The 26514-nt window shown below is 49.0% G+C and overlaps 1 protein-coding gene across 1 annotated transcript in view; it reads right to left on the minus strand.

The window, feature by feature from the left end:
• USP4 (ubiquitin specific peptidase 4) overlaps window positions 1-21142 on the minus strand; it is a 45689-nt gene extending 24547 nt beyond the window's left edge. Inside the window, exons 1-6 of the mRNA XM_082265337.1 lie at window positions 20952-21142; window positions 5023-5150; window positions 4462-4592; window positions 4262-4388; window positions 2596-2741; window positions 1812-1870 (exon numbers count right to left, since the gene is read on the minus strand). Of these exons, the coding sequence (XP_082121463.1) occupies window positions 1812-1870; window positions 2596-2741; window positions 4262-4388; window positions 4462-4592; window positions 5023-5150; window positions 20952-21055 (695 nt within the window). The 5' untranslated portion in view covers window positions 21056-21142. The remainder of the gene's footprint in view (window positions 1-1811; window positions 1871-2595; window positions 2742-4261; window positions 4389-4461; window positions 4593-5022; window positions 5151-20951) is intronic.
• Window positions 21143-26514: the final 5372 nt, after the last annotated feature.

The following is a 26514-nucleotide window of genomic DNA, read 5'->3' on the forward strand; positions in this document are numbered from 1 at the left end:
TGACATTTTAACAGGGGTGTGTAGACTTTTTATATCCACGGTAAGTGAGTAATTCTTATCTCAGAGTTTCCAGTTTCAGATGCATCTCTGCGCCCTGCTTTTCTTGCATATTGCCTGGGCCTTAAATACAGCCTGTGTCATCATCACATTGCTCTTTACTTCAGACACTTAGCCAGCTTAAGGGGAATTAAGTCCCTTTTCTATATAGAGGGGTTCACTTCCCACAATCCTTTGTAGATCCTTCCCTGTATAGAGGTGTTCACTTCCCACAATCCTTTGTAGATCCTTCCCTGTATAGAGGGGTTCACTTCCCACAATCCTTTGTAGATCCTTCCCTGTATAGAGGGGTTCACTTCCCACAATCCTTTGTAGATCCTTCCCTGTATAGAGGGGTTCGCTTCCCACAATCCTTTGTAGATCCTTCCCTGTATAGAGGGGTTCACTTCCCACAATCCTTTGTAGATCCTTCCCTGTATAGAGGGGTTCACCTCCCACAATCCTTTGTACATCCTTCCCTGTATAGAGGGGTTCACTTCCCACAATCCTTTGTAGATCCTTCCCTGTATAGAGGGGTTCACCTCCCACAATCCTTTGTACATCCTTCCCTGTATAGAGGGGTTCACTTCCCACAATCCTTTGTACATCCTTCCCTGTATAGAGGGGTTCGTCTCCCACAATCTCTTATAGACCATTTCCTGTATAGAGGGGTCCACCTCCCTTAAACCCTGGTGGACTTTTTCCTGTATAGAGGGGTTCTCATCCCACAATCCCTTGTAGATCCTTTCCTGTATAGAGGGGTTAATCTCCCACAATCCTCTGTAGATACTTTCCCATATAGAGGGGGTTGCCTCCCACAATTCTTTGTAGAGCCTTTCCAGTATAGAGGGGTTCTCATCCCACAATCCCTTGTAGACCCTTTCCTGTATAGAGGGGTTCATCTCCCACAATCCTTTGTAGACCTTTTCCTGAACAGAGGGGTTCATCTCCCACAATCCTTTGTAGACATTTTCCTGAATAGAGGGGTTCATCTCCCACAATCCTTTGTAGACCTTTTCCTGAATAGAGGGGTTCGTCTCCCACAATCCCATGTAGACCCTTTCCTGCACAGAAAAGTCTGCCTCTCGCAATCCCTTGAAGACCATTTCATGTATAAAGGGATCCACCGCCAACAATTCCTGGTAGAAGCTTTTCTGCATAGAGGGTCCTCCTCCCATAATCCCTTATAGACTATTTCCCATATAAAAGGGATTTGCTTCCCACAATACCCTGTTGACCTTTTCATGTATAGAGGGCTCCACCTCCAACAATCCCTTGTAAACGTTAATGGGACTCAATCTTGATAGACTACCTGGCAGGGCAAAACACTGAGCTGGGTAATACAGGGGCTCCAATAAGCTTTAATCGTAGCTCTCGGCCCCCAGCAGGACCTGCAGTGGGCACCTTGAGCTGAAAAGGCCCGACTCACCATAGGCAAATGAGGGAGGGAGGGACAGACATACTGACACCAATTACCAGACCCTGGGAAGTACAGTCAGGGCACTATGTTTAGCACTGGTGGTCAATGTACATTACAGCCCATATAAAATTCAATGGTGGCACCTCCACTTATGGACTGCTGGGGTTTGAGGGTCCCACAAGTACCAACTGGGCCGCCAGCTGGATACCAAGGATTTATAGGTTCCTCCTATAGGGTGAAGATTAGAATGTATGTACGACAGGAAAACAAAGTTAGTCAGGGGTAGTTTTGATTGCCAACCAGTCCTGCCAGACATGAGAGGCTAGCAGAAAATGTATGCATTTACGACACTCACTTTGATTGAGCCTGTCTAGGCCACGTGCCATCTGCGTTCTTCTGTTCTATAACCAGCACCTGTAAAAAAAAAAAAAAACATAAAAAAAAGTCACAATCCCCTGATGAAACCACTGGGCTGTGAAGCACCCCCTCTCCTCCACCCCATCACAACTCCAAACAAGAACACAGCACCCCACCTCCCCCAGCTCATTACAACGCCAGACAAAGATGCTGGTAGCACAGCTGCCCCTCCTATCAAACCCCACATAAGGACAGTGGTAGCTCAGTTACCCTTTCCCCTACTCAGCCAAGCACAACCCCAGAGGTGGTCATTTGCAGTACAGGTTGCCTCTCACCCATGTTATACCCCCTAGGACATCACTACCTGCCCCTAGCAGACCCTTCTAACCCCCTTGCCCCTACTGAGCCAAGCACAACCCCAGAGAAGGTCACTTGCAGTACAGGTAGGAGCCCACCTATGTTAGACTCCCTAGGACATCACTACCTGCCCCTAGCAGACCCTTCCAACCCCCCTCCTCCCTGGCCCATAACTGCCTGCCCTTGGTAGACTTTAGGCCCCCCACCCCATCAATACTTGCCAATGTTAGCCCACCCAGCTCCCCTCCCCCATCACTACTTGCCACTGGTAGCCCCCACACAACCCACCCCTGGGCCCATCACAACCTTTCCTTGGTAGACCTTAGGCCTTCCCCTTTAGCCCATTAATACCTGCCACTAGATCACCCCCAGCTCTCCCCCACTCACTACCAGCCCCTGGTAGGCACCCCCGGGGCCATCACTACCTGCCCCTGGTAGAGCCCAGCGTCCTGCACGGTGTTGTCCGGTTTGTTGAGCTGCTCGTAGGTGTTCGTCATATATCGGTTCCACAGCCGAGTCTCTTTCTCAGGAGGAATATTAAAAATGCGTCTCATCTCTTTCTCTATAAATTCTGTGACGAGAGAAGAGAGGAATCTGTACTGATAGACTGTAATATAGCTCATCTATAGTGCTCACAAGTCAGTGGAAAATATAGGGACTAATTTAAAGTGGAACTTCACTCTCTCAATCAGCATTGACTATTTTTAATCCTTATGCTGCAAGTATTAATGGAGATGAAGGTAAAAAAATAAAAATTATATATATATATATATCTATCTATCTATCTATCTATCTTTGTGAGAGAGGGTAGGATAGGGCTTTTCCAGCCAAGCACACGCCCCTGCATGCCTGAGCTAAGAGCAGACGGATTCCAGGAAGTAAATGCTACATTAATTATTTGCCCTTACTCATGATGGCCACGGCCATAAATGCCGGGTGGGGGTTTTGCTTTGAATATTAAACATTAAGTAGCAATTTTGGTTTGTGGTGCTCTACCTTAGGAGAACCTGTCTACACAAAGATATACTGTATGGAGGGGGATAGATTGAGCAGACTGGGGGGAATGCAGTGTAACCGCTCTCCCAACAGCCAGAGGTATCGTAAGAAACGTTCTGAGCACTGTTCGCCCAGCCTGACCCATATGAAATGTCCGTGACGGCCTCAGCCAATGCTGCTCCACTGATCACACCCACTGATGCATTTCACCCTGCCCACTGGGTCTTAATCACAGAGGTGGTCCCACCTCTATGACTAAGCTCCAATGGGCGGGACGAACCTCTGATTACGCCATGGTGGGCAGGTCAAAACGCGTCAGTGGACGTTCTATTCTATGAAAATAATGACACAACAAGACACAGACACCTTCATTACGCAACATCCTTTCATGAGAAAACACCATATAGTATAAAGTAGGCATCGACCGATTATCGGCAAGGCCGATTTATAGAGGGCCGATATGCACTTTCCCCGATATATTGGAATCGGCCCCGGAGGTTACCAATATTTCAGGAAAGTGCTTGTACCGGAGTTATGCCTGCAGCTAGAGGCATCACCCCGGTACCGGCATCCATAGCCGACGGTCGGCTGTCTTGTAATGACAACCGATGCGGCTGAGAAGCCGCACAGCTGTCATTACAAGGAGCGGGAGGGGACGTCCCCCCCCCTCCCACCGGGAGACCCGAGCAACCAGCCTGCAGGGCCGCTAAAGACCCGATCAAAGCCGCATTCAGATCTTAACGGGTCTCCATGTAAAAACCTGGAAGTGATGTCATGACATCACTTCCGGGTACTCGGGCCAGATTCAAAAATATGACAGCATTCAAAACAGCCAAACTTGGCGTTTTAAATGCTTTTAAGTGCAGAGGTGGGGTTTGGGGTCTTTTAGACCACCATATCCCTCCACAAGAGTACCTGTCAAGTAAAAAAAAAAAATAAAAATGATTTAAATGTACGAAAATATCGGCCGATACCGATATGCAATGGCCAAAATATCGGTATTGGCAACGAAAAACCGATATCGGGCGATCCCTAGTATAAAGAGTACTAGTGTCATTCCGGCAGCCATGTTGGCTGGCTGTACTCTTCACTTACCTATGGTGTCGGCCTTGCTGAAGTGCCGGCTGACCATTTTTTCAGCGTCGGTGTTCTCACTCAGCTTTAATTCGATCAGATAGACTTCCACCTTACAATGCTTCACAAACATGCCATGCTCCACCACCTGCAAGAGACAAGAGTGATCAGAGGGGGCGCTCCTGCTAGTGGTGCAGACACACCGCAGAGCCGATACCAACCTTTCGGACGATGGGCTGCTGTCCCTGGACGCTCCCATACCAGTTCAACAGCTTGTTCCAGGCTTCCATCGGGAGCAGCATATAATCCAGCTCATCAATAAGATGTTCCTTTAATACCTGAGTGTCGGGATCTGGAACAGAGAATGGGGGGGCTGTTAGGGGCCACAGTACAAAGATCTAATGGAGAGACCACTGCTGGGGCATAACAGGGACAGTGAGCCGGGAGAGGGCCCACTTCCACTGCCTGTCAAAGCAATCCAGGGGCCACAACGGTACGTTGTGGGGGCTGAAGTGGTTAAAGGAGACCACTGCAGGGGAAACAACAGGAATCCTAGCCTCTATGTCTATGGTTCTCAGACAGTGGTACATTGGGGCAGTAGTGAGGGGCCACAGTATGGGTATGCAAGGTCTAGTTTACACTAGCATCACCTGCTTTAACCCCCTTGATGTACTTTGTGCATTCAGTGTTTTTTTTGAGTTCCGCCTTAATAAACTAGACAAACCCCACTCTGTATATGGGAGGATAAGTCCCCTTGGGCAGACGGTCATCTCCCCCATTACCTGCCAACAATCCGGAATTATCCACAGGGCCCGGATACTGACTGTTCTCCCCGACATTGTACATGTCCCACGAGTCGTAGCCGACATACTTCTTCCATTGCTTGAACCATCGGCTGTCCACCAGATACCTGAAACAGAAAGACCCTTTATTAGAATCACCCCAACAAGGCAACTACCCCAACAGTCATCCCAATCCAAGGACATTACAGCCCTGAGTCATTCCAATCTAAAGTAAGGGGCTGCCATATCAGTCACCCCAACCCTGACGAGGGAGCTGCCAACAGAGTCAACCCAATCCAAGGGCGTAACAGCCCTGAGTCATCCCAATTCAAAGTAAGGTGCTGCCCCAACAGTCACCCCAATTCTGACTAGGGAGCTGCCCCAACAGAGTCACCCCAATTCTGACTAGGGAGCTGCCCCAACAGAATCACCCCAATCCTGGCGAGGAAGCTGCCCCAACAGAGTCAACCCAATCCAAGGATATAATAGCCCTATAATTCATCCCAATCCAAAAGTAAGGTGCTGCCCTATCAGTCACCCCAATCCTGACGAGGGAGCTGCCAACAGAGTCAACCCAATCCAAGGACATAGCCCTGAGTCATCCCAATCCAAAGTAAGGGACTGCCCTATCAGTCATCCCAAACAAGGGAGCTGCCCCAACAGTCACCCCAATTCTGACTAGGGAGCTGCCCCAACAGAGTCATCCCAATCCAAGGCCATAACAGCCCATAGACATCCCAATCCAAAGTAAGGTGCTGCCCTATCAGTCACCCCAATTCTGAGGAGGGAGCTGCCCCAAAAGACTCACCTCAATCCAAGGACATAACAGCCCTGAGTCATCCCAATCCAAAGTAAGGGACTGCCCTATCAGTCACCCTAACCCTGACAAGGGAGCTGCCCCAACAGTCACCCCAATTCTGACTAGGGAGCTGCCCCAACAGAGTCACCCCAATCCTGGCGAGGGAGCTGCCCCAATAGAGTCAACCCAATCCAAGGATATAATAGCCCTGATTCATCCCAATCCAAAGTAAGGGGCTGCCCTATCAGTCACCCCAACGAGGGAGCTGCCCCAGAGTCACCCCAATCCAAGGCCATACCAGCCCCAAGTCATCCCAATCAAACGTAAGGGACTGCCTATCAGTCACCCCAACCCTGACAAGGGAGCTGCCCCAACAGAGTCACCCCAATCCAAGGCCATAACAGCCCTGAGTCATCCCAATCCAAAGTAAGGTGCTGCTCTATCAGTCACCCCAACCCTGACAAGGGAGCTGCCCCAACAGAGTCACCCCAATTCTGACTAGGAAACTTCCCCAACAGTCATCCCAATCCAAGCATGGAAACTGCCCCAGCAGAATCCCCCCAATCCAAACAAGGGTACTGCCCCAATATAGTAATCCCAATCAAAGGACACAACAGACCCTACAGTCACCCCCAACCCATGAATGCAACATAATTACCCCAATCCAAAGATGCAACAGCCCCAAGAGTCACCCCAATCCAAGGACACACAAATTCTCCCCTATACACTCCAGGAGTGAAGGAGATAGATGTTCATCTCAGCACAAATGAGAAAAATGTCCTTTTATTGTGTACAGAAGACAGCTGACAGAGGTGCCATCACCATGTCAGCCGGTGAGCCTGAAGGACAAACCCCATTCCCTGCCAGACTGCTGTGCTGCTGAAGTCCATGCAAGGACCTCTGAGTTCATTTTGAGCATCAATGAGAGAACCTCGTTTCTCACCAATATCAGCTCCATCTAATACAACTTTAGCCAGTCCACTAGGGCTGAAACGAATCAATTTATCGATTATGAAAATAGTTTTCAACTATTTTCATAATCGATTAGATGGCCAGCCGATTAGTTGGCCTGCATAAAGAATGCGTTATTTGTTTACATATCAGTAGACACAGTGCAGCACACATACAGCACAGTACACCGTCCATACATGTCAGTAAATGCCTGAGCACTTGTGAATGTGAGGAGCAATGCCTCATGGGACATGTAGTCCTGGGCAGGAAGTGAGCAGTTCTAAAGGCAGAAGTTTTTTTTTCCCCTTGCTATAGGGGCCCTCTATACTACACTTTGCAGCTTGCTATTGGGGCACTCTGAAGGCAGGAAGAGACAGAAGCGTCGGTGGGGGACCCCAGAAGAGGAGAATCAGGGCTGCTCTGTGTAAAACTATTACACAGAGCAGGTAAGCGTTTTTTTTGGGGGGGGGGGGGTATCTGCCCAACGACAAATAAAAAAAACATAAAAGAATGCAAAATGTAAATTGCAGCAAATTTGAGTGTTCAAATGCCCAACAACAAATTAGCCCAAAAAAACAAAAACGTAAACTGCAGCAAAATTGCGTGCGCAAAACACACAGCAAAAAGTATGAAAAGCAAAGTGCATAGGGGTGAACCGAGCCTTACAGGTATTGATTTTTTGAACAAAAATATTCATACAAAAAAAAATAAAAAAATCTTTGTATATTCGCTGAATGAATGAACGTCGTTTGAAAATTTCCCTTGCTTTTAACATTCAGTTTTAAAATGAAATGTAATTTCTGAACGAAAAACCACATTCATTGTCTGAAAAGATGGGTTATACTTACTGATAACTCCTTTTCTAATAGTCTTCCAGGACAGCCCATGAGACCTTAGGCTCCTCCCCCAGGGACAGGAAACACATTCCAAAATTCAAATAAAAGGCGGTGCCTTAGTCCTCACCTTCAGTATTTCATGAGAACCGTAGGACACCCTGTAAAACATATACATAGATATATATATATACACATATCATTTATACATAATACCAGATAAATCGGGTGGGAATCCGGCTGTCCTGGAAGACTATTAGAAAAGGAGTTATCAGTAAGTATAACCCAGCTTTTCTCAAAGTCGTCTTCCAGGACAGCCCATGAGACGATAAGCAAGAAACTTACCAGTCTAGGGAGGGACCACTGCCTGGAGCACCTTTCGACCGAACGCCTGTTCCTGAGAAGATAGGAGGTCCAGGCGATAATGTCTAACAAAGGTCGAAAAGTTAGACCAGGTAGCTGCCTTACAGATTTGTTCTGGAGAGGCACCGGCCCTTTCAGCCCAAGACGTGGACAGTGCTCTAGTAGAGTGTGCAGTAATGAAAGGTGGAGTCACCTTTTTCACCATATAGGCTTCTGTGATAGCCTGTTTGATCCATCTAGCTAAGGTTGCCTTAGAAGCTTTTTCCCCTTTATGGGGGCCGGAAAATTGTAAAAACAAAGTATCATTCTTCCTGAAGGTTTTAGTCACCTCCAGGTATCTCAGAAGGGCTCTTCTGACATCCAAACAACTAAATTCTCTTTCTTTATTGTTGTTTGGGAAATTGCAAAAGGAAGGAAGGACTATGTCCTGAGTCCTATGAAAAGAAGAGACCCTCTTGGGCAAAAATCCTGGATCTGTTTTTAGCACAATCCTGTCGTCAAAAATCATAAGAAAAGGTTCTCTGATTGAGAGAGCCTGTAATTCGCTAACTCTTCTAGCCGAAGTAATAGCTACTAAAAATAAAGTTTTTAGGGTGAGCATTTTTACTGACAGGTCTACCAAGGGTTCAAACGGACTGGTAACCAAAGCCTGGAGTACCAGGGATAGATCCCAAGCTGGACACGTTTTAATCCTGGTTGGCTTTGTCCTGGCAATTGCTCTGAAAAAGGCATTCACATTAGGGTCTTCTCTAAGGGAGAACCGAAGGAAGACACTAAGGGCGGCAGCCTGTACCTTTAAGGTCCCTAGGGAGAGACCTTTGTCTATGCCTTCTTGAAAAAAATCTAAGATAGTTGGAATATCTGGGGAAAATCTCTGATTCTCCACCATCCAAAAATGAAATTTCTTCCAACTTTTTGCATATATTTTCCTAGTGACCGGTTTTCGACAGCTGGTCAATGTTTGGATGACTCTGTCTGAGAACCCCTGAGAACCTAGAATTTGTTCCTCAGATACCAGGCCGACAGGTTTAGGGTCCTGAGAAATGGATGGACCACCGGACCTTGAGTTAAGAGATCTAGTCTCCAAGGAAAGGTCATTGGAGGTAGTGCAGCCAATGCCTGAAGGCGTGCCAACCATGGCCTCTTGGGCCAGTATGGGGTTATCAGGATCATCTCTATATCTACTAGGATTATGGAAAATAATTTTTCTATTTTCCTGTTTGCCTAGGAGGCAAACAGATCCACTACCGGTAGGCCCCAAGGGGTTGTGACTTTGAAAAACACCTCTTGGTTGAGGAACCAATTGTCCTGGTTCATCTGGTGGTGGTGCAGATATGTCTGTGATACCTGGATGGTCCAGCTTCGCCTTATTGATAGGTGAAGAGAGGATTTCCACCCCCAAAGGGTCCTTTTCAACTTGGTGGGAACCTTTACTTTCTGTTCTAAGGAACTTGACTATCCATCCCAATTCTGTAGGAAGAACATTTGGAGTGGACGTAGTTGGAACCCTGCCCAGGGGACCGCTGGGAAACAGGAGGTCATCAAGCACATCCTTCTTGTGACGTCCCTCAGAGAGACCCAGATTCTTTCTGGATGTAGAAGACAGAACTCCAGCCTGTGTCCTTGGCCTACTAGGTCTAGAATAAAAGGGCTGGAAGAAATCCTCTTCCATAGTGGGAGGAAGGCCCCTAAACTTCCTCCCACCCTGGGAAGGGAGTCATTGGGGCTTGTCGGGGCGTTGAGGAGGGTTAAACAGAATGTTGCCCTTCCCTTTTCCTTTATGCCCGGTCCAATGTTTTTTGAAATTTTGCTGGGTTTCAAAAGACTTCTGCTGTTTACCCCTGCCACGAGCATTCCTCTGAGCATAGGGGAATTTCTTCTTTTCTGGGAATCCCTTCTTTTTATCCGCTGTACGCTCCAGGGCTTCTGTTAGGCCTGGGCCAAAAAGGTGGTCTCCTGTGAAGGGAAGACCACAAAGGCGAGATTTAGAAGTAACATCACCTGACCATGTCTTGAGCCATAGGCTTCTTCTGGCCGTATTAGCCAAAGCTGAGGTCCTTGCTGCCATTCTTACAGCTTCAGCTGAAGAATCCGCCAGGAATCCAATTCCCTGAAACAAGAGCGGAATTTATTAATCTGTTCCCTCGATGTTCCAGCAGACAAGTGTGTTTGGATTTGAGATAGCCAGAGCTCCAGGTGTCTGGCTATGCAGGTGGATGCCAGGGCTGGCTTTAAGCTCATAATGGAGGCTTCCCAGACCCTACGCAAAGAGATATCAGTTCTCTTATCCATAGGGTCTTTTAGAGCTCCTGAATCCTCAAATGCCAAGTCAGTGCCTTTGGAGATTCTGGAAAGGGAGGCATCCAGCTTAGGGATTTTGTTCCAAGGCTGATCCCCACTGTTGTCAAATGGATACCTTCTTTTCAAAGTCTTTGGAAAAAAAGGCTTTTTATCAGGAGAATTCCACTCCTGTTTAATCATATCCAATAGGGAGCTATGCACAGGGAACACTCTAGCATGCTTTTTATGACAAGCGTACATCAAGTCATGCTTAGAGAGATGCACTTCTTCCTCCTCAATTTCTAGAGTTGTATAAACTGCCTTTAGTAGGTTATCTATATCCTCCAAGCTCAATTTAAAGTTGGAGCTATTATGGGAATTCTTGTCTATGGGTTCCTCCCCTGATCCTGATCCTTCTTGCTCCCCACCGGAGGAGTGGGAAGAAGAAACTTCCTCCAAACCCACTGGGATATTCAAAGATGGGGCCTGGGCCAATGGAGCCTGAGCTGGGGTGGAAGGCTGGACTGGTGCCTGCATCTTTTCAACGAGAGTTTTGAATGAACTAATGGTACTTTTTAGTTCATCTCTCACTGAGGTCAGCATTTTCTGGGTAGAGACTGCAGGGTCGTCTCTGACCAGTTTAGCTATACATGCCCGGCACACTGCTTTGTTCCAAGAGGAACTCAATTTCTCTCCGCATACAGCACACTTCTTTTTGGGGGGCTGAGGTGGGTTATTGTCCTGAGCCTTGGCCTGGAAGATAAAAGACAAGAGAATTATAATCAGGGAAACTTGTCCTCCTCCCACCTCCCGCTTATCCCCCATTTGTGATTTAGAAAAGAGGGAGCGGTGCTGCTTAACCCCTGCCCCTAACGATAGAAAAGAGAGGGGGGAAGGGGAACGGAGTTCCTAACAGGTATCTGCAAATAGGGTGTACATTTCCCCTTGCTTACCTGAGAGGTGCCGATGCCAGAGCCGACTTCCACCGCCTGTGCGGTTACTGTCGTGTCCATCGCTCTGTATGGTGATCCCAGCACTGCTGTTTCCACCTAACATCGGTCGCCCATATGTACTCACTGTTCGCGCCTTCGGAAACTGGAACGAGGGTTTCCGGCGCCCGCGGATGCCGTCACTGCGCCGGAAGTGACACTGTCGCTTCCCGTGAGGCCAGAGTGGATACGCTGAGTTCCGCCCCCTCCGTTTTTGGCGCCAACTTCAAAATTTCTTCCGAAGTTAGCGGTTCCGGGTACACAGGACTCTGCTCCAAGGAACCGGCCGACCAACGGAGTGGACTCCCCAACGTTCCACCAGACAGCATCCGTAGTCCTGCCGAGAGGCTAGAAGAACAAGAGACAGCGGTCAGCCCCTATTGCAGCACTAAGGGGGTACCGCTATGGGCTGAGGAGATGCATCTTTCCAAGTCTTTCCAAGGACAGTCCAGGAGACCGGGAGCTTCAGTTCCAGGAACATGTTACCCCCTGTCCGGAGGAAACACTAAATACTGAAGGTGAGGACTAAGGCACCGCCTTTTATTTGAATTTTGGAATGTGTTTCCTGTCCCTGGGGGAGGAGCCTAAGGTCTCATGGGCTGTCCTGGAAGACGACTTTGAGAAAATACCTTTGACCAAGAAGTCTTCTCGTTCCAATCTTCCCGTCACTGTGGCCGAAAATGAGCATCGATTTGACCCCCAATAACGATTTGAAAATCGAACGAATGTTCTTAAAATTACATTTCTTTTTTTTAAGTAAGACATTGTTTTTGTACAGGCAGCATGTGTGACAGCAGCCGCAGGGAGCATTTATCAAGCCACTGGCCTATGACAAGGGAGCCTGTCATACATATTACAGTTCTGGCTAAAAATTGGCAAAAGTGTTTTTTTTTTTTTTTTTTTTTAAATAAAAAAATAAATCTAATCCTAGGTCTGATGATTTTTACCAGATTTAACCTTTAATATACAGTATATCTCTTCTGTCTGTTATTCTCAGAGTGGATTAGAGATTTTGCTCCCTAACCATATAGTTGGTTATTTATATCTACCACGGTATAAAGATATTTAAGAATTAATTCCCCTTTTTTTTTTCATATTTAAGGTTATTATACGATTAATCGAAAAAATAAATCAACCCATTAATCAATTATTAGTTACAGCCCTACAGTCCACCCTAAAGATATATTTTAGAAGCTGGAACCGCTCATAATGAGCACAGCAGGTATACAGACCCGGGAACTCAACACAGGGGTGGTGGGAACTCCTCATAATGAACACAGAAGGTGTACAGACCCAGGAACTCAGCAGAGGGATGGTTGGAACGCTCATAATGGACGCAGCAGGTGTACAGACCCTGTAACTCAGTACAGGGATGGTGGGAACCCCTCATAATGGACACAGCAGGTTTACAGACCTGGAACTCAGCACAGGGATGGTGAGAACCCCCCATAACGGGCACAGCAGGTGTGCAGACCCTGTAACTCAGTACAGGGATGGTGGGAACCCCTCATAATGGACGCAGCAGGTGTACAGACCTGGAACTCAGCACAGGGATGGTGAGAACCCCTCGTAACGGGCACAGCGGGTGTACAGACCCAGGAACTCAGCACAGGGATGGTGAGAACCCCTCATAATGGGCACAGCAGGTGTACAGACCCAGGAACTGACAGATAATATGGAATGAGCTGTGAATCTCATTCTGGTCATTATTTTAGTCTCGTAGAATAGAAGTCTGGATTTGCACAAAATTAAAATCTACTCCATTATCAGCAATGTATGTGGATGGAGATGATGGCTATGCGGGGTAATAAATATACAATGAGCTCTAATTGGTTAGTGGGAGGGACAGCACAGACTGGTTGGGTTGCCGTCACTCCTCTACCAGGAATTAATGTTGAAGGGATGACGACACAGAAAGCTCCAGAGCCGACGGTAAACAAGTCTCTCTGCTTTTACTTTCATTTACCTTCCCTCATCCGGCCTCCTCCCAGGGACGCCTTGTGCAATCTCTGCCCGCCTAACCTGACACCATCATTACACAGCAAAATGACAGCCTGGGCCCAGGAACATGAAAGATGAATGCAGAGTGGAAATGTACCGGCCGGGGTCATATCTACAGGAATACGAGAACCATATAATAAATACAGCTGGAGAGCAAACAGCCCGCCGCTACCCGCAGCAAGCACGCCCCGCAGACGAGGAGATTATGGGATATCCTCATAGACACATTTCAATTACTTTTTTGAACTCCTCTTAACCCCCCCTCATTTTCGGTCATGTGACATCAAAGGTGCTAGTTGATTGGCCCAGAGATGTCACATGGGGGGGGGGGGTCAGGAGTCCTCAGTGTAAGCTCCAACTCAGAGACATAACTAGAACCTTCAGGGCCCCAGTGCAGGAAACCAAGAAGGGCCCCCCGAACCCCTGACCCGAGCTCCTTCCTTTCAAGCCTGGGGCTCTTCCCACTGATCCTGGGGCACTTTACGGTCGCTGCGGGGCCCTTTATTACGGTCCAGCAGCGGGACCCTTTCACAAGTTCTGCAGTGGGCCCCCTTCCTGCCATCTTGGGGCCTCCCCACAGTGGTGGAATGCCAGGGCCCTTTGTGATCCTGGAAGTTCACCCATTGGTGTCAGTAGTATTTTTTGGTATTTTAATTGCATTATTTTTTATCATTTTATTTTTTTACAATGTCACTGACTATGACTCTGTCCATTCAGAAAAGGAAGGAGCTGGTAAATTACATATTTACGAACCCCTTCCTGGTTCTCTATTGTGACACATCCCCTGAGCAGCCGGCAGGAGAGGGAAGGGAGCACAGTGGGGGGGGGGGGGGGGGGGGGCAACACAGTGGGGTGTGGGGGGCAGGTTATGGACCAGGGGAGCACACAGGGGCTCAGAGACAGCATAACACAAGTGAACTGGATAGGAGGAGTGGCGGGGGCAGCATACAGAGGAACCAATCTCCTCCATTTTCCTCCTGCAGCTACAGGAGAAAAGGGAAGACAGTGATTTCTCTATATGCTGCCCCTCGCCGCCCCTCCTATCCAGGTGTACAGGGGAGCCACCTAGGCTCCCCGGAGCATGGGGCCCGGTTGCAATTGTAACCCCCTGTAGTTACGCCCCTGCTCCAACTGGAATGATCCTTCCTGTTGACTGGTGAAGAAAGGAGTGCAGGGTGGTATTACCATGGCCCCCCTGCCTTTCAGCACAATTCTCTGACCCGATAGCCCTGTGATTGGTGACACTTCTAGTAATTTCCATATTGATAAACCCAGAGAGGATGGAAACCCTCCAACACTGGGTGTCACCCTGACTGCATCCAAATCAATAATGAAGTTACATAAACACGTCGTTAATCTCTGCAGCCTCTCCTATGAAGCATAAACCATCACACCCAGCATCCCTGCAATGGTCTCCAGAAAGTAGCCAAAGCGAAATCAAATGAAGAGGCAATGCACCTGTAAGACCAACAGACGCCGCAGTCCATCCTCACCAAGACTGCCGTAATAAGCCAAGCCTGGGTGTCTGAATAAAGCCCAATATAACCCAACACACTGCCATCACCGAGCCTCAGGAGGGGGCGGCGCATTTCAGGGGTGCTCAGTAAGCACCCCACTTCTGACACCAGCATGCATGGGGCCCGGCGGGAGCTGAGGGAAGGCATTGAATATGAATAAAGTAGAGCTGCACAATAAATCGTTAAAAAAAAAAAAAAATAATAATAAAATCACGATCTCAATTCACCCCGGCTCATGATCTTCAAACGGCATGGCCTCGATTCTTAGGTCCCTTTCCCACGGGTCCGTTCTGCTCAGTGGGGGATTGATCCGCCGATCCTCGCTGAGCAGGCGGATGACAGCTCCATCTCCACTCTGTGTGCAGAGACAGAGCTGTTAGATCCACGCTGACCTCTATGGGGGAATCGGATGAGAACGGACCGCCTGTCCATTCTCATCCGATCCGCTGGACGGATGGAAAATAGGGTTTCCATCCATCCGGAATTCACGGACAGGATTGGATTGGATAGCAGCGGGTGTCAGCAGAGATGTCACCGCTGCCCCATAGGGATGCATGGAGGATCCGATCAGGTCCGCCTAAAAAAACTGACAAGCGGATCTGATAGGATCATTCGTGTGAAAGGGGCCTTACGGAGCCGATCTCTGCTCACTCACAGCTGTCAAAAAAAAAAAAGCCTGGAGCAAATGTTTATAGTTATCTCACAGCCTTAACAATGTTGATAAACACAATGCTTTACAATGTATCTTTTCCTTCTTTTATATCAAAGGAATGAATTTCCGTCTGTTTAACTTCTTAGAGGCAGGAGTCTTCAAACTATGGCCCCCAAGTTCTTCAGGAACTACAATTCCCATCATGCCTAGTCATGTGTGTGAATGTCAGAGTTTTACAATGCCTCATGGGATGTGTAGTTCTGCAACAGCTGGAGGGCTGTAGTTTGAGGATCCCTGTTTAAAGACTAAACATATTTCTGACACTTGTTGCTTACAAGTTTAAAGCCGTATTTAGAAATAATTATATATATATATATATATATATATATATATATATATATATATATATTTTTTCCCTTTCTTTTTCCGCAGAGACCCCAGAGAATAAAATGATGATTGTTGCATATACACTTTTAAAAAAAAAAAAAAAAAAAACAGTAAAAGGTAGCCCAATTTTTTTGTATAATGTAAAAGATGTTAGGCCGAGAATCATGATCTTTATTCTAAGCAAAAAAATTGGGATTCTCATTTTATCCAGAATCGTGCAGCTCTAGAATAAAGCAAATCCCTCTATATGTTGTACCTGTCTCAGTCCAGAGCATGGGGTAATAAGTTGAGGGGATGGTGGTGATGAGCTCAGGATATGGGGTACTGAGCCCAGAGAATAGGGGTGATGATCTCAGGATATGGGGTACTGAGCCCAGAGAATAGGGGTGATGAGCTCAGGATATGGGGTACTGAGACCAGATAATAGGGGTGATGAGCTCAGAATATGGGGTACTGAGCCCAGAGAATAGGGGTGGTGAGCTCAGGATATGGGGTACTGAGACCAGAGAATAGGGGTGATGAGCTCAGGATATGGGGTACTGAGACCAGATAATAGGGGTGATGAGCTCAGAATATGGGGTACTGAGCCCAGAGAATAGGGGTGGTGAGCTCAGGATATGGGGTACTGAGCCCAGAGAATAGGGGTGATTAGCTCAGGATATGGGGTACTGAGACCAGAGAATAGGGGCGATTAGCTCAGGATATGGGGTACTGAGACCAGAGAATAGGGGTGATGAGCTCAGGATATGGGGTACTGAGACCAGAGAATAGGGGTGATGAGCTCAGGATATGGGGTACTGAGACCAGAGAATAGGGGTGATGAGCTCAGGATATGGGGTACTGAGACCAGAGAATAGGGGTGATGAGCTCAGGATATGGGGTACTGAGACCAGAGAATAGGGGTGGTGAGCTCAGGATATGGGGTACTGAGCCCAGAGAATAGGGGTGATTAGCTCAGGATATGGGGTACTGAGCCCAGAGAATAGGGGTGGTGAGCTCAGGATATGGGGTACTGAGACCAGAGAATAGGGGTGATGAGCTCAGGATATGGGGTACTGAGACCAGAGAATAGGGGTGATGAGCTCAGGATATGGGGTACTGAGACCAGAGAATAGGGGTGATGAGCTCAGGATATGGGGTACTGAGACCAGAGAATAGGGGTGATGAGCTCAGGATATGGGGTACTGAGACCAGAGAATAGGGGTGGTGAGCTCAGGATATGGGGTACTGAGACCAGAGAATAGGGGTGATGAGCTCAGGATATGGGGTACTGAGACCAGAGAATAGGGGTGATGAGCTCAGGATATGGGGTACTGAGACCAGAGAATAGGGGTGATGAGCTCAGGATATGGGGTACTGAGACCAGAGAATAGGGGTGGTGAGCTCAGGATATGAGGTACTGAGCCCAGAGGATGGGCGTGAAGGGGATGAGGTGATGAGACTGAGTGATGGGGGTGACAAAAAATCAGGGGTGGGGTGGGGAAGAGATGAACCCGAGGCATGGGGGAGGGGGGCGTGTCATTTGTCTGCTGCCTCCTTCCTCTGCTATCAGCATGAGTCATTTATGACACGTTTTCCTGACACCGAGAAAAATGGTGACAGGGGAGGGAGCTCCAGCTGAATGACAGCCTCAGCTCTGCTCCTGTGCTGTGTGATTGAGGGGGGGGGGGGGGGTGTCCCTTCCCTCCAATCAGCTCTCAGAAATCTCCTCACTGATGTAACTTTAGCTTTCTTATCAGAGCTGAGAGATCCTGGGTAAATTCAGCACTTTAAAGGGCTGTGGAGAAGAGAAGACTGCAGATAAACAGGTACAACCTTTGCAGGAGGATTTGTTTCATCTCTGTGTATCACCGAGGCCAGTCACTTCACTGGGTATATGGAGGGTTTACAACCACTTTAAGGGAGGAGCGATGCAAGTAACACGGGCTGTGAATCCTACGCCAAGCAGATATTTCCTCTCTAGGTGCCCCGTGTGGGGTAAAGGTGTCACCCGGGGTCATAGGTCACCCTGTGCCCAGTGGAGGGCAGATTTCCAGAGTTATAAATAAATCTCCGGGCCTGTTCAGATAAAATGTCTGCTGAACGTTATCTACAACCAACCGCTGATAACGTGTCCTGAAGTGTCAGAGAGAAGACAACCAGATCCTCCCTGCATCCCGCAACCACCACTGCTGGAAGCTGACTGGCTGCGATGGTGGGGGGGGGGGGGGGCTGGTGGGGGTGACAGTGTTTAGATACAGATAGTATGCCACCAGAACACACCCGCTGTATTTCCCCCACATTGGGGACTTTCCTGACTCACTGCCCTGTGGATCTCTATGGGAAGTGACAGAAGGATACAATGTATACAATGTTACCAATAGAAGAATCCGCTGACATTATAACATTGTATCAGATCCAGCCATTGTCCATAGACCTCCATAGTACACAGGACAGCCTGACTTCTTATACAGCAGAACAAAGGGGAGTAAATTAATGTTTTCACTACTGACTGCTGGGGTCTGCAAAGGGCCCCATGTGGCCCCCGGGTTCTCCTGTCCTAATATTTAGCAGAATGAATCAGAATAATCGCATGACGCAGAGAAGCCACCCGTCATCTATAGACACTCCACACACCTGGATGAAGATTCCCTCGGGGCCCCCCCCCACCTCAGACCAGTAACCGAGTAATGGACCCCCTCTGACACGGGTCACATGACCACAATGTAATGATGGCTACATGGTGCCTCCCTGAGCAGAGCGTCTGATTGGTTGCCTGAAGTAGGATTGCCCAAGTCTCTGGCTGACCTTCCTTGGCATGGTGGTCATGTGACCGACATCATCAGAGGGGGGTGGAGCTCAGCTCTCCGATTCCTTCCCCCCATCATCCCGCTGGCCGTATTCTGGGCTCCGTTCCAGCTGGTGACCCGACCATCAAAATGAAAAGGTCACGGGGGGGTTGGTGATATGGCCGAGTGCAGGGGGGTCATTTCAGGTTCCCTTCATTACTATTACTGCCATGTCATGACGGGTGGGAGGTCTCTGTACAACAGATAGGGCTCATGTATAGGGAGTCAGGGCCCCTGTGGCCCCAAGCCAAGGTGTTTGCATGAAAAGGCTGGAGCACGGCTCAGATGAATTTGGCGGCCTGCGCCCAGTCATGGTGGGGATTGAAACTCGTTATCCCCAATCCCTCAAACCCCCCCCCCCCCCCCATCATCACCCCCATACTCTGGGCTCAGTACTCTATATCCTGAGCTCGTCACCCCCATCCTCCAGACTCATTACCTCTTCCTCCGGTCTCGACACCCCCATCCCATGGTCACAGTACCCCATAGCCTGGTCTCGTCACCCCCATCCCCGGACTCATTACCGCTTCCCCCGTTCTCGACACCCCCATGCCATGGTCTTATCAACCCCACCCCCATCCCCCCCCCCCCCCGGTCTCAGTACCCCATTGCCTGGTCTTGACACCCTAATCCCTCAGACTCTTCACCCCCATTTCCTGATCTCAGTACTCCATCCCTCTGACTTCTCACCTCTACCCTCCAGTACCCCATATCCTGAGCTTATTACCCTCATTTCCCCAGTCCCACCCCTTCTATCCCCCAGTACCATCGCCCTCATGCCTCAGACTCGTCACCCCCATCCCCTGGTCCCGTCACCCCCATCACCCTCATTCCACAGACTCGTCACCCCCATCCCCCAGTTCAGTCACCTTCATGCCTCAGACTCGTCACCTCCATCCCCTTGTCCCCTCACCCCCATCCCCCTCACCCCCATCCCCTCAACCGCATGCTTCAGACTCGTCACCCCCATCCCCCAGTTCAGTCACCTTCATGCCTCAGACTCGTCACCCCCATCCCCCGGTCCCCTCACCAACCAATCCATGTATGGTCTCCTCCTCCTGTGGAGGTCTGGTCTCCTGAGCCTGCATGGACCTCACCCCCATCCCCGGTCCCCTCAACCGCATGCTTCAGACTCGTCACCCTCATTCCCCGGTCCTGTCACCCTCATGCCTCAGACTCGTCACCCCCATCCCCCGGCCCCACCGCCCTCATGCCTCAGACTCGTCACCCCCATCCCCCGGTCCCCTCACCCCCATCCCCGGTCCCCTCAACCGCATGCTTCAGACTCGTCACCCTCATTCCCCGGTCCCGTCACCCTCATGCCTCAGACTCGTCACCCTCATGTCTCAGACTCGTCACCCTCATGCCTCAGACTCGTCACCCTCATGCCTCAGACTCGTCACCCTCATGCCTCAGACTCGTCACCCCCATGCCTCAGACTCGTCACCCTCATGCCTCAGACTCGTCACCCCCATGCCTCAGACTCGTCACCCTCATGCCTCAGACTCGTCACCCCCATGCCTCAGACTCGTCACCCTCATGCCTCAGACTCGTCACCCTCATGCCTCAGACTCGTCACCCCCATGCCTCAGACTCGTCACCCCCATGCCTCAGACTCGTCACCCCCATGCCTCAGACTCGTCACCCTCATGCCTCAGACTCGTCACCCTCATGCCTCAGACTCGTCACCCTCATGCCTCAGACTCGTCACCCTCATGCCTCAGACTCGTCACCCCCATGCCTCAGACTCGTCACCCCCATGCCTCAGACTCGTCACCCCCATGCCTCAGACTCGTCACCCTCATGCCTCAGACTCGTCACCCTCATGCCTCAGACTCGTCACCCCCATCGCCCTCATGCCTCAGAGTTGTCACCGCCATCCCCCGGCCCATCGCCCTCATGCCTTAGAGTTGTCACCGCCATCCCCCGGTCCTGTACCCCATCCCTAGGACCCGTCGCCCCCAATCCCTGTACCCCATCCCCAGTCCCGTCACCCGGTCTCAGGATTACACGGATGAAGATGAGGGTGATAGGAAGGGGCGGAGGCTCTGATGCCAGAGGCTGGTTGGAATTTTTCCACCGATGTTCTGTTCTCCTCCTATAATGGAGATCACTGATCCCCCAACCAATCAGAGAGAGATGTGAGGACTGTCCAACCAATCCATGTACGGTCTCCTCCTCCTGGTGAGGTCTGGGGCCCCTGTTGCCCCCCAGTCAGGGTCCTAGGGGTGGAGCTGTCACTTTAAGGCCCCCGGGCCAGCCAGTGATGAGACAGCACAGTGCCCCTCCCCCCATCCCGTCCCCCCCTGGTGACCCCCCCCTCTCTCACCACTCGTCCCCCTTCCTCAGCGGAGTCTTCAGCAGCTCCCCCAGCTCGTTCTTCTGCCTCTCCGGTTCCGGTACCGAGACCAGCTCTCCTCCCCCCTCCGCCATAGCTCAGCTATCAGCTTCGGGAGCGCGCACGTCTCACTACCGCCCGGCCCGTCGACGCGTTACGTGCGCGCCACCCTTCTCCTCCTCCGCCGCCCCTGGACAAGGACACCACGTGACTGCGCCACCTGTCGGCCGACGCACGCGCACCACTGACCCATCAGCGCCTTCTCCAAACACGTGACCACGCCTGGCCCAGCCACGGACGCCACGCATGCGCACATCCTTCCAAAGGGCTAGTACGCCATGTGATCTCCCGCTGCGGCTTCCAGCTGCGAACAGCGCATGCGCAAGAGCTCTTTAAACGTCCACCCACGTGCAGGAGAAGGGGTCGTGGTTGGGTTTTAAATGGCAACTGATCTGTATGACTGTGACCTCAAACAAGGGGTCCCTCACTCAGGAGGGGGATGGGCACTGTTTGGGGGGCGCTATGACCCCCTTACCCTGCTGAACTATTTTAAAGTTGGAGGTACTGCCCACCTGACCACACCCAAAGGGCTGCTATTGGTGCTCATAGATAGGAGGTGTGGTTAAATAGAGCATAGTGTGAGCGTGGGAGGGGCCAGTAGAGGCATCCTGTATGACCCTCCCCCGACTGAAGCTCGCCATGTGTGGCACAGAGCTGGGAACCGAGTGTCAGCCAGGCGCTGTCTCTTCCTATAGAGGAGAGTGTGACACCATGTCAAGAATAATGGATCGGGGTGACCTCTGAAAGAGATCACAGTACCCATCCCCCCCTCTGACAATGCCTTCATCTGCTTCTCTCTCCTGAAGAGAGAGTCATCATCCAGGGTTACCTTGTGCTTTCTGGGCTGGGATGCCGGATCAGAGATGACAGTTATGTAAATCCCTGTGCCTATGCAGTTCTTTAACCAGTGTTCACAAATATCTGACACAGATCAGTCCCCTGCTGTAACCTCTCACCTTGTGACTTGCTACAAAGTTACAATGAACAGTCTGATCACTGGGTGAGGGGAGACTAAGGGAATGCTTCCTTCTGCCTGCGGCAGACTGATGGCAGCATCTCAGCCTAGGCCAGGGGTCTTCAAACTATGTACCTCCAGTTGTTTGAGAACTACAATTCCCATCATGCCTAGTCATGTCCTTGAATGTCGGAGTTTTACAATGCCTCATGGGATGTGTAGTTCCTCAACAGCTGGAGGGCCATAGTTTGAGGATCCTTGGCCTAGGCAAAGTCACTGAATGGAGGTCAAGGACAGCTTTTTAACCACTTTAGCCCGGAGGATTTTGCTGCTTAAAGCGGAGTTCCAGCCACAAAAAAAAAAATTCAATGAACATACCCCCGGGACAGTCAGGGCTAGTACATTCCACAATGCCTAGCCTCTGATCTGTCCCGGTTCGCACTTACCTGCAAGAAGAAATACTTACTTTTACGAGTGGGGCCGGTGCCGTCGCATTGATTCCTGGGAGCGATGACGTTCAGCTCCCAGGAATCATTGCAAACCGGAAGTGACTGCCGCCGAGGGAGGAAGTGGAAGAAAGGTGAGTATATCTTTCTACAATAACAAGGTAAGTAAAAAAAAAAAAAAAAACCTAACTATCCAATTCCTTTTCAGGTGAAGAAAAGCAAGCGGATGGCCACAAAATCGCTTATGTCGATTTTGTGGCTGGAACTCTGCTTTAATGACCAGGCCCTATTTTGCAATTCTGCACTGCGTTACTTTAACTGGCAATTGCGCAGTCGTGCGACGCTGTACCTAAATAAAATCGATGTCCTTTTTTTCCCACAAACAGAGCTTTCTTTTGTTGGTATTTGATCACCTCTGCGATTTTTATTTTTTGCACTATAAACAAAAAAAGAGCGACAATTTTGAAAAAAAAAAAAAATATTTTTCACATTCTGCTATATAACATTCCCAAAAAAAAATTAAAAATCAAAATTTTTTAACATTTTAGGCCAATTTGTTTTCTGGTACATATTTTTGGTAAAAAAAATCGCAATAAGTGTATTTTGATTGGTTTGCGCAAAAGTTATCACATGTACAAACTACGGGAAAGATTTATGTCATTTTTATTTTTTTTTTATACTAGTAATGGCGGCGATCTGCGATTTTTTTGCGTGACTGCGACATTGCGGCAGACAGATCGGACCCCTAACTGACATTTTTGACACTTTTGGGGGTACCAGTGACATTACTACAGTAATCAGTGCTAAAAATATGCACTGTTACTGTACTAATGACACTGGCAGGGAAGGGGTTAATACTGTTAGTGATCAAGGGGTTAAATGTAAGCCTAGGGGAGTGATTCTAACTGTGGAGGGGCGTGGCTTGTGAAGTAATCTCAGAGACATGTGATCCTATATAGCAGGATCACATGACATCTGTGATCATTTCAGGGAGAAGTACGGATGGCTGTGTTTATATCAGCCGTCCCTCCTTCTCTGTCAGCGGTGGGAGATCGCGAGTGGCCGGCAGACATCGGAGCCGCCTGTCACACGCACTGGCTCCCCAGCTGACGAGTGGGGCGGGAGCGCGCCAGAGGCGGCACGCGCTCGCCCTCTAGAGTCTCCTGAGTGAGCAACGTAGTACTATGTCGGTTTGCCCAGGAGCGGCTGCCTGCCGCAGTAAATCTGCGGTGGGCGGTCGTCAAGTGGTTAAAGTGTTACTAAACCCACAACAATAAAATCAAGGTGTATATGCAGTAAAACCTGCTTGTTATACTCACTGTGGAACTTAAGGGGTTAACACCCATTGTGTAAAAATGCTGTTTGATCCTGTCTCCTCTGATCCTCCCCTTCTTCCACTGCCCCCAATCCATTCCCTGATAGAACAGATCCTTGGAGGCACTCTGCACATGCTCAGTTTGGTGTTTATTGCCAGGGAGTTATTTTTTTTTCCTGGGAGGGTGCATGTGATCTGCACAGGGCCAATATGTCCAGACAGAGGGTCAGGGGTCATGCAGCCCCATAGGACAGTCAGAGGAGAATGAAAACTCCTCCTACAAGCATTAACCAGACAATAGTTGAAGTCACAAGACTGCTATATACTGCTGATAAGAAAAGGTATTTAGCAGTTTATATTGACTAAAATAATTGCATTTCCATGTTCTGTGTACTGTTGGAGAGCAGATATACAGGGAGTGCAGAATTATGTGGCAAATGAGTATTTTGACCACATCATCCTCTTTATGCATGTTGTCTTACTCCAAGCTGTATAGGCTCGAAAGCCTACTACCAATTAAGCATATTAGGTGATGTGCATCTCTGTAATGAGAAGGGGTGTGGTCTAATGACATCAACACCCTATATCAGGTGTGCATAATTATTAGGCAACTTCCTTTCCTTGGGCAAAATGGGTCAAAAGAAGGACTTGACAGGCTCAGAAAAGTCAAAAATAGTGAGATATCTTGCAGAGGGATGCAGCACTCTTAAAATTACGAAGCTTCTGAAGCGTGATCATCGAACAATCAAGCATTTCATTCAAAATAGTCAACAGGGTCGCAAGAAGCGTGTGGAAAAACCAAGGCGCAAAATAACAGCCCATGAACTGAGAAAAGTCAAGCGTGCAGCTGCCAAGATGCCACTTGCCACCAGTTTGGCCATATTTCAGAGCTGCAACATCACTGGAGTGCCCAAAAGCACAAGGTGTGCAATACTCAGAGACATGGCCAAGGTAAGAAAGGCTGAAAGACGACCACCACTGAACAAGACACACAAGACTGGGCCAAGAAATATCTCAAGACTGATTTTTCAAAGGTTTTATGGACTGATGAAATGAGAGTGAGTCTTGATGGGCCAGATGGATGGGTCCGTGGCTGGATTGGTAAAGGGCAGAGAGCTCCAGTCCGACTCAGACGCCAGCAAGGTGGAGGTGGAGTACTGGTTTGGGCTGGTATCATCAAAGATGAGCTTGTGGGGCCTTTTCGGGTTGAGGATGGAGTCAAGCTCAACTCCCAGTCCTACTGCCAGTTTCTGGAAGACCCCTTCTTCAAGCAGTGGTACAGGAAGAAGTCTGCATCCTTCAAGAAAAACATGATTTTCATGCAGGACAATGCTCCATCACACGCGTCCAAGTACTCCACAGCGTGGCTGGCAAGAAAGGGTATAAAAGAAGAAAAGCTAATGACATGGCCTCCTTGTTCACCTGATCTGAACCCCATTGAGAACCTGTGGTCCATCATCAAATGTGAGATTTACAAGGAGGGAAAACAGTACACCTCTCTGAACAGTGTCTGGGAGGCTGTGGTTGCTGCTGCACGCAATGTTGATGGTGAACAGATCAAAACACTGACAGAATCCATGGATGGCAGGCTTTTGAGTGTCCTTGCAAAGTTGCAAAGAAAGGTGGCTATATTGGTCTCTGATTTGTTTTTGTTTTGTTTTTGAATGTCAGAAATGTATATTTGTGAATGTTGAGATGTTATATTGGTTTCACTGGTAAAAATAAATAATTGAAATGGGTATACTGTATATTGGATTTTTGTTAAGTTGCCTAATAATTATGCACAGTAATAGTCACCTGCACACACAGATATCCCCCTAAAATAGCTAAAACTAAAAACAAACTAAAAACTACTTCCAAAAATAGTCAGCTTTGATATTAATGAGTTTTTTGGGTTCATTGAGAACATGGTTGTTGTTCAATAATAAAATTAATCCTCAAAAATACTCATTTGCCTAATAATTCTGCACTCCCTGTAGTGAATGCAGGCTCCTTGGGACAGCAGATATAGTGAATGCAGGCTCCTGGGGAGGGCAAATATAGTGAATGCAGGCTCCTGGGGAGAGCAGATATAGTGAATGCAGGCTCCTGGGGAGGGCAGTTATATTGAATGCAGGCTCCCGAGGAGACCAGATATAGTGAATGCAGGCTCCTGGGGAGACCAGATATAGTGAATGCAGACTCCTGGGGAGACCAGATACTGTATAGTGACTGCAGGCTCCTGGGGAGAGCAGATATAGTGAATGCAGGCTCCTGAGGAGACCAGATATAGTGAATGCAGTTTTCTGGGGAGACCAGATATAGTGAATGCAGGCTCCTGGGGAGAACAGATATAGTTAATGCAGGCTCCCAGGGAGGCCAGATATAGTGAATGCAGGCTCCTGGGGAGAGCAGATATAGTGAATGCAAGCTCCTGGGGAGACCAGATATAGTGACTGCAGGCTCCTGGGGAGACCAGATATAGTGAATGCAGGCTCCTGGGGAGACCAGATACTCTATAGTGAATGCAAGTTCCCCGGGGGGAGCAGATATAGTGACAGCAGGCTCCTGGGGACAGCAGATATAGTGAATGAAGGATCCTGGGGAGACCATATATAGTGAATGCAGGCTCCTGGGGAGACAAGATATAGTGAATGCAGGCTCCTGGGGAGACCAGATATAGTGAATGAAAGCTCCTGGGGAGACCATATATAGTGAATGCAGGCTCCTAGGGAGACCAGATATAGTGAATGCAGGCTCCTGGGGAGAACAGATATAGTGACCGCAGGCTCCTGGGGA

This window comes from Pelophylax lessonae, assembly GCF_965119305.1.
Source record: "Pelophylax lessonae genome assembly, chromosome: 8".
NCBI classification, from domain to species: Eukaryota; Metazoa; Chordata; class Amphibia; order Anura; family Ranidae; genus Pelophylax; species Pelophylax lessonae.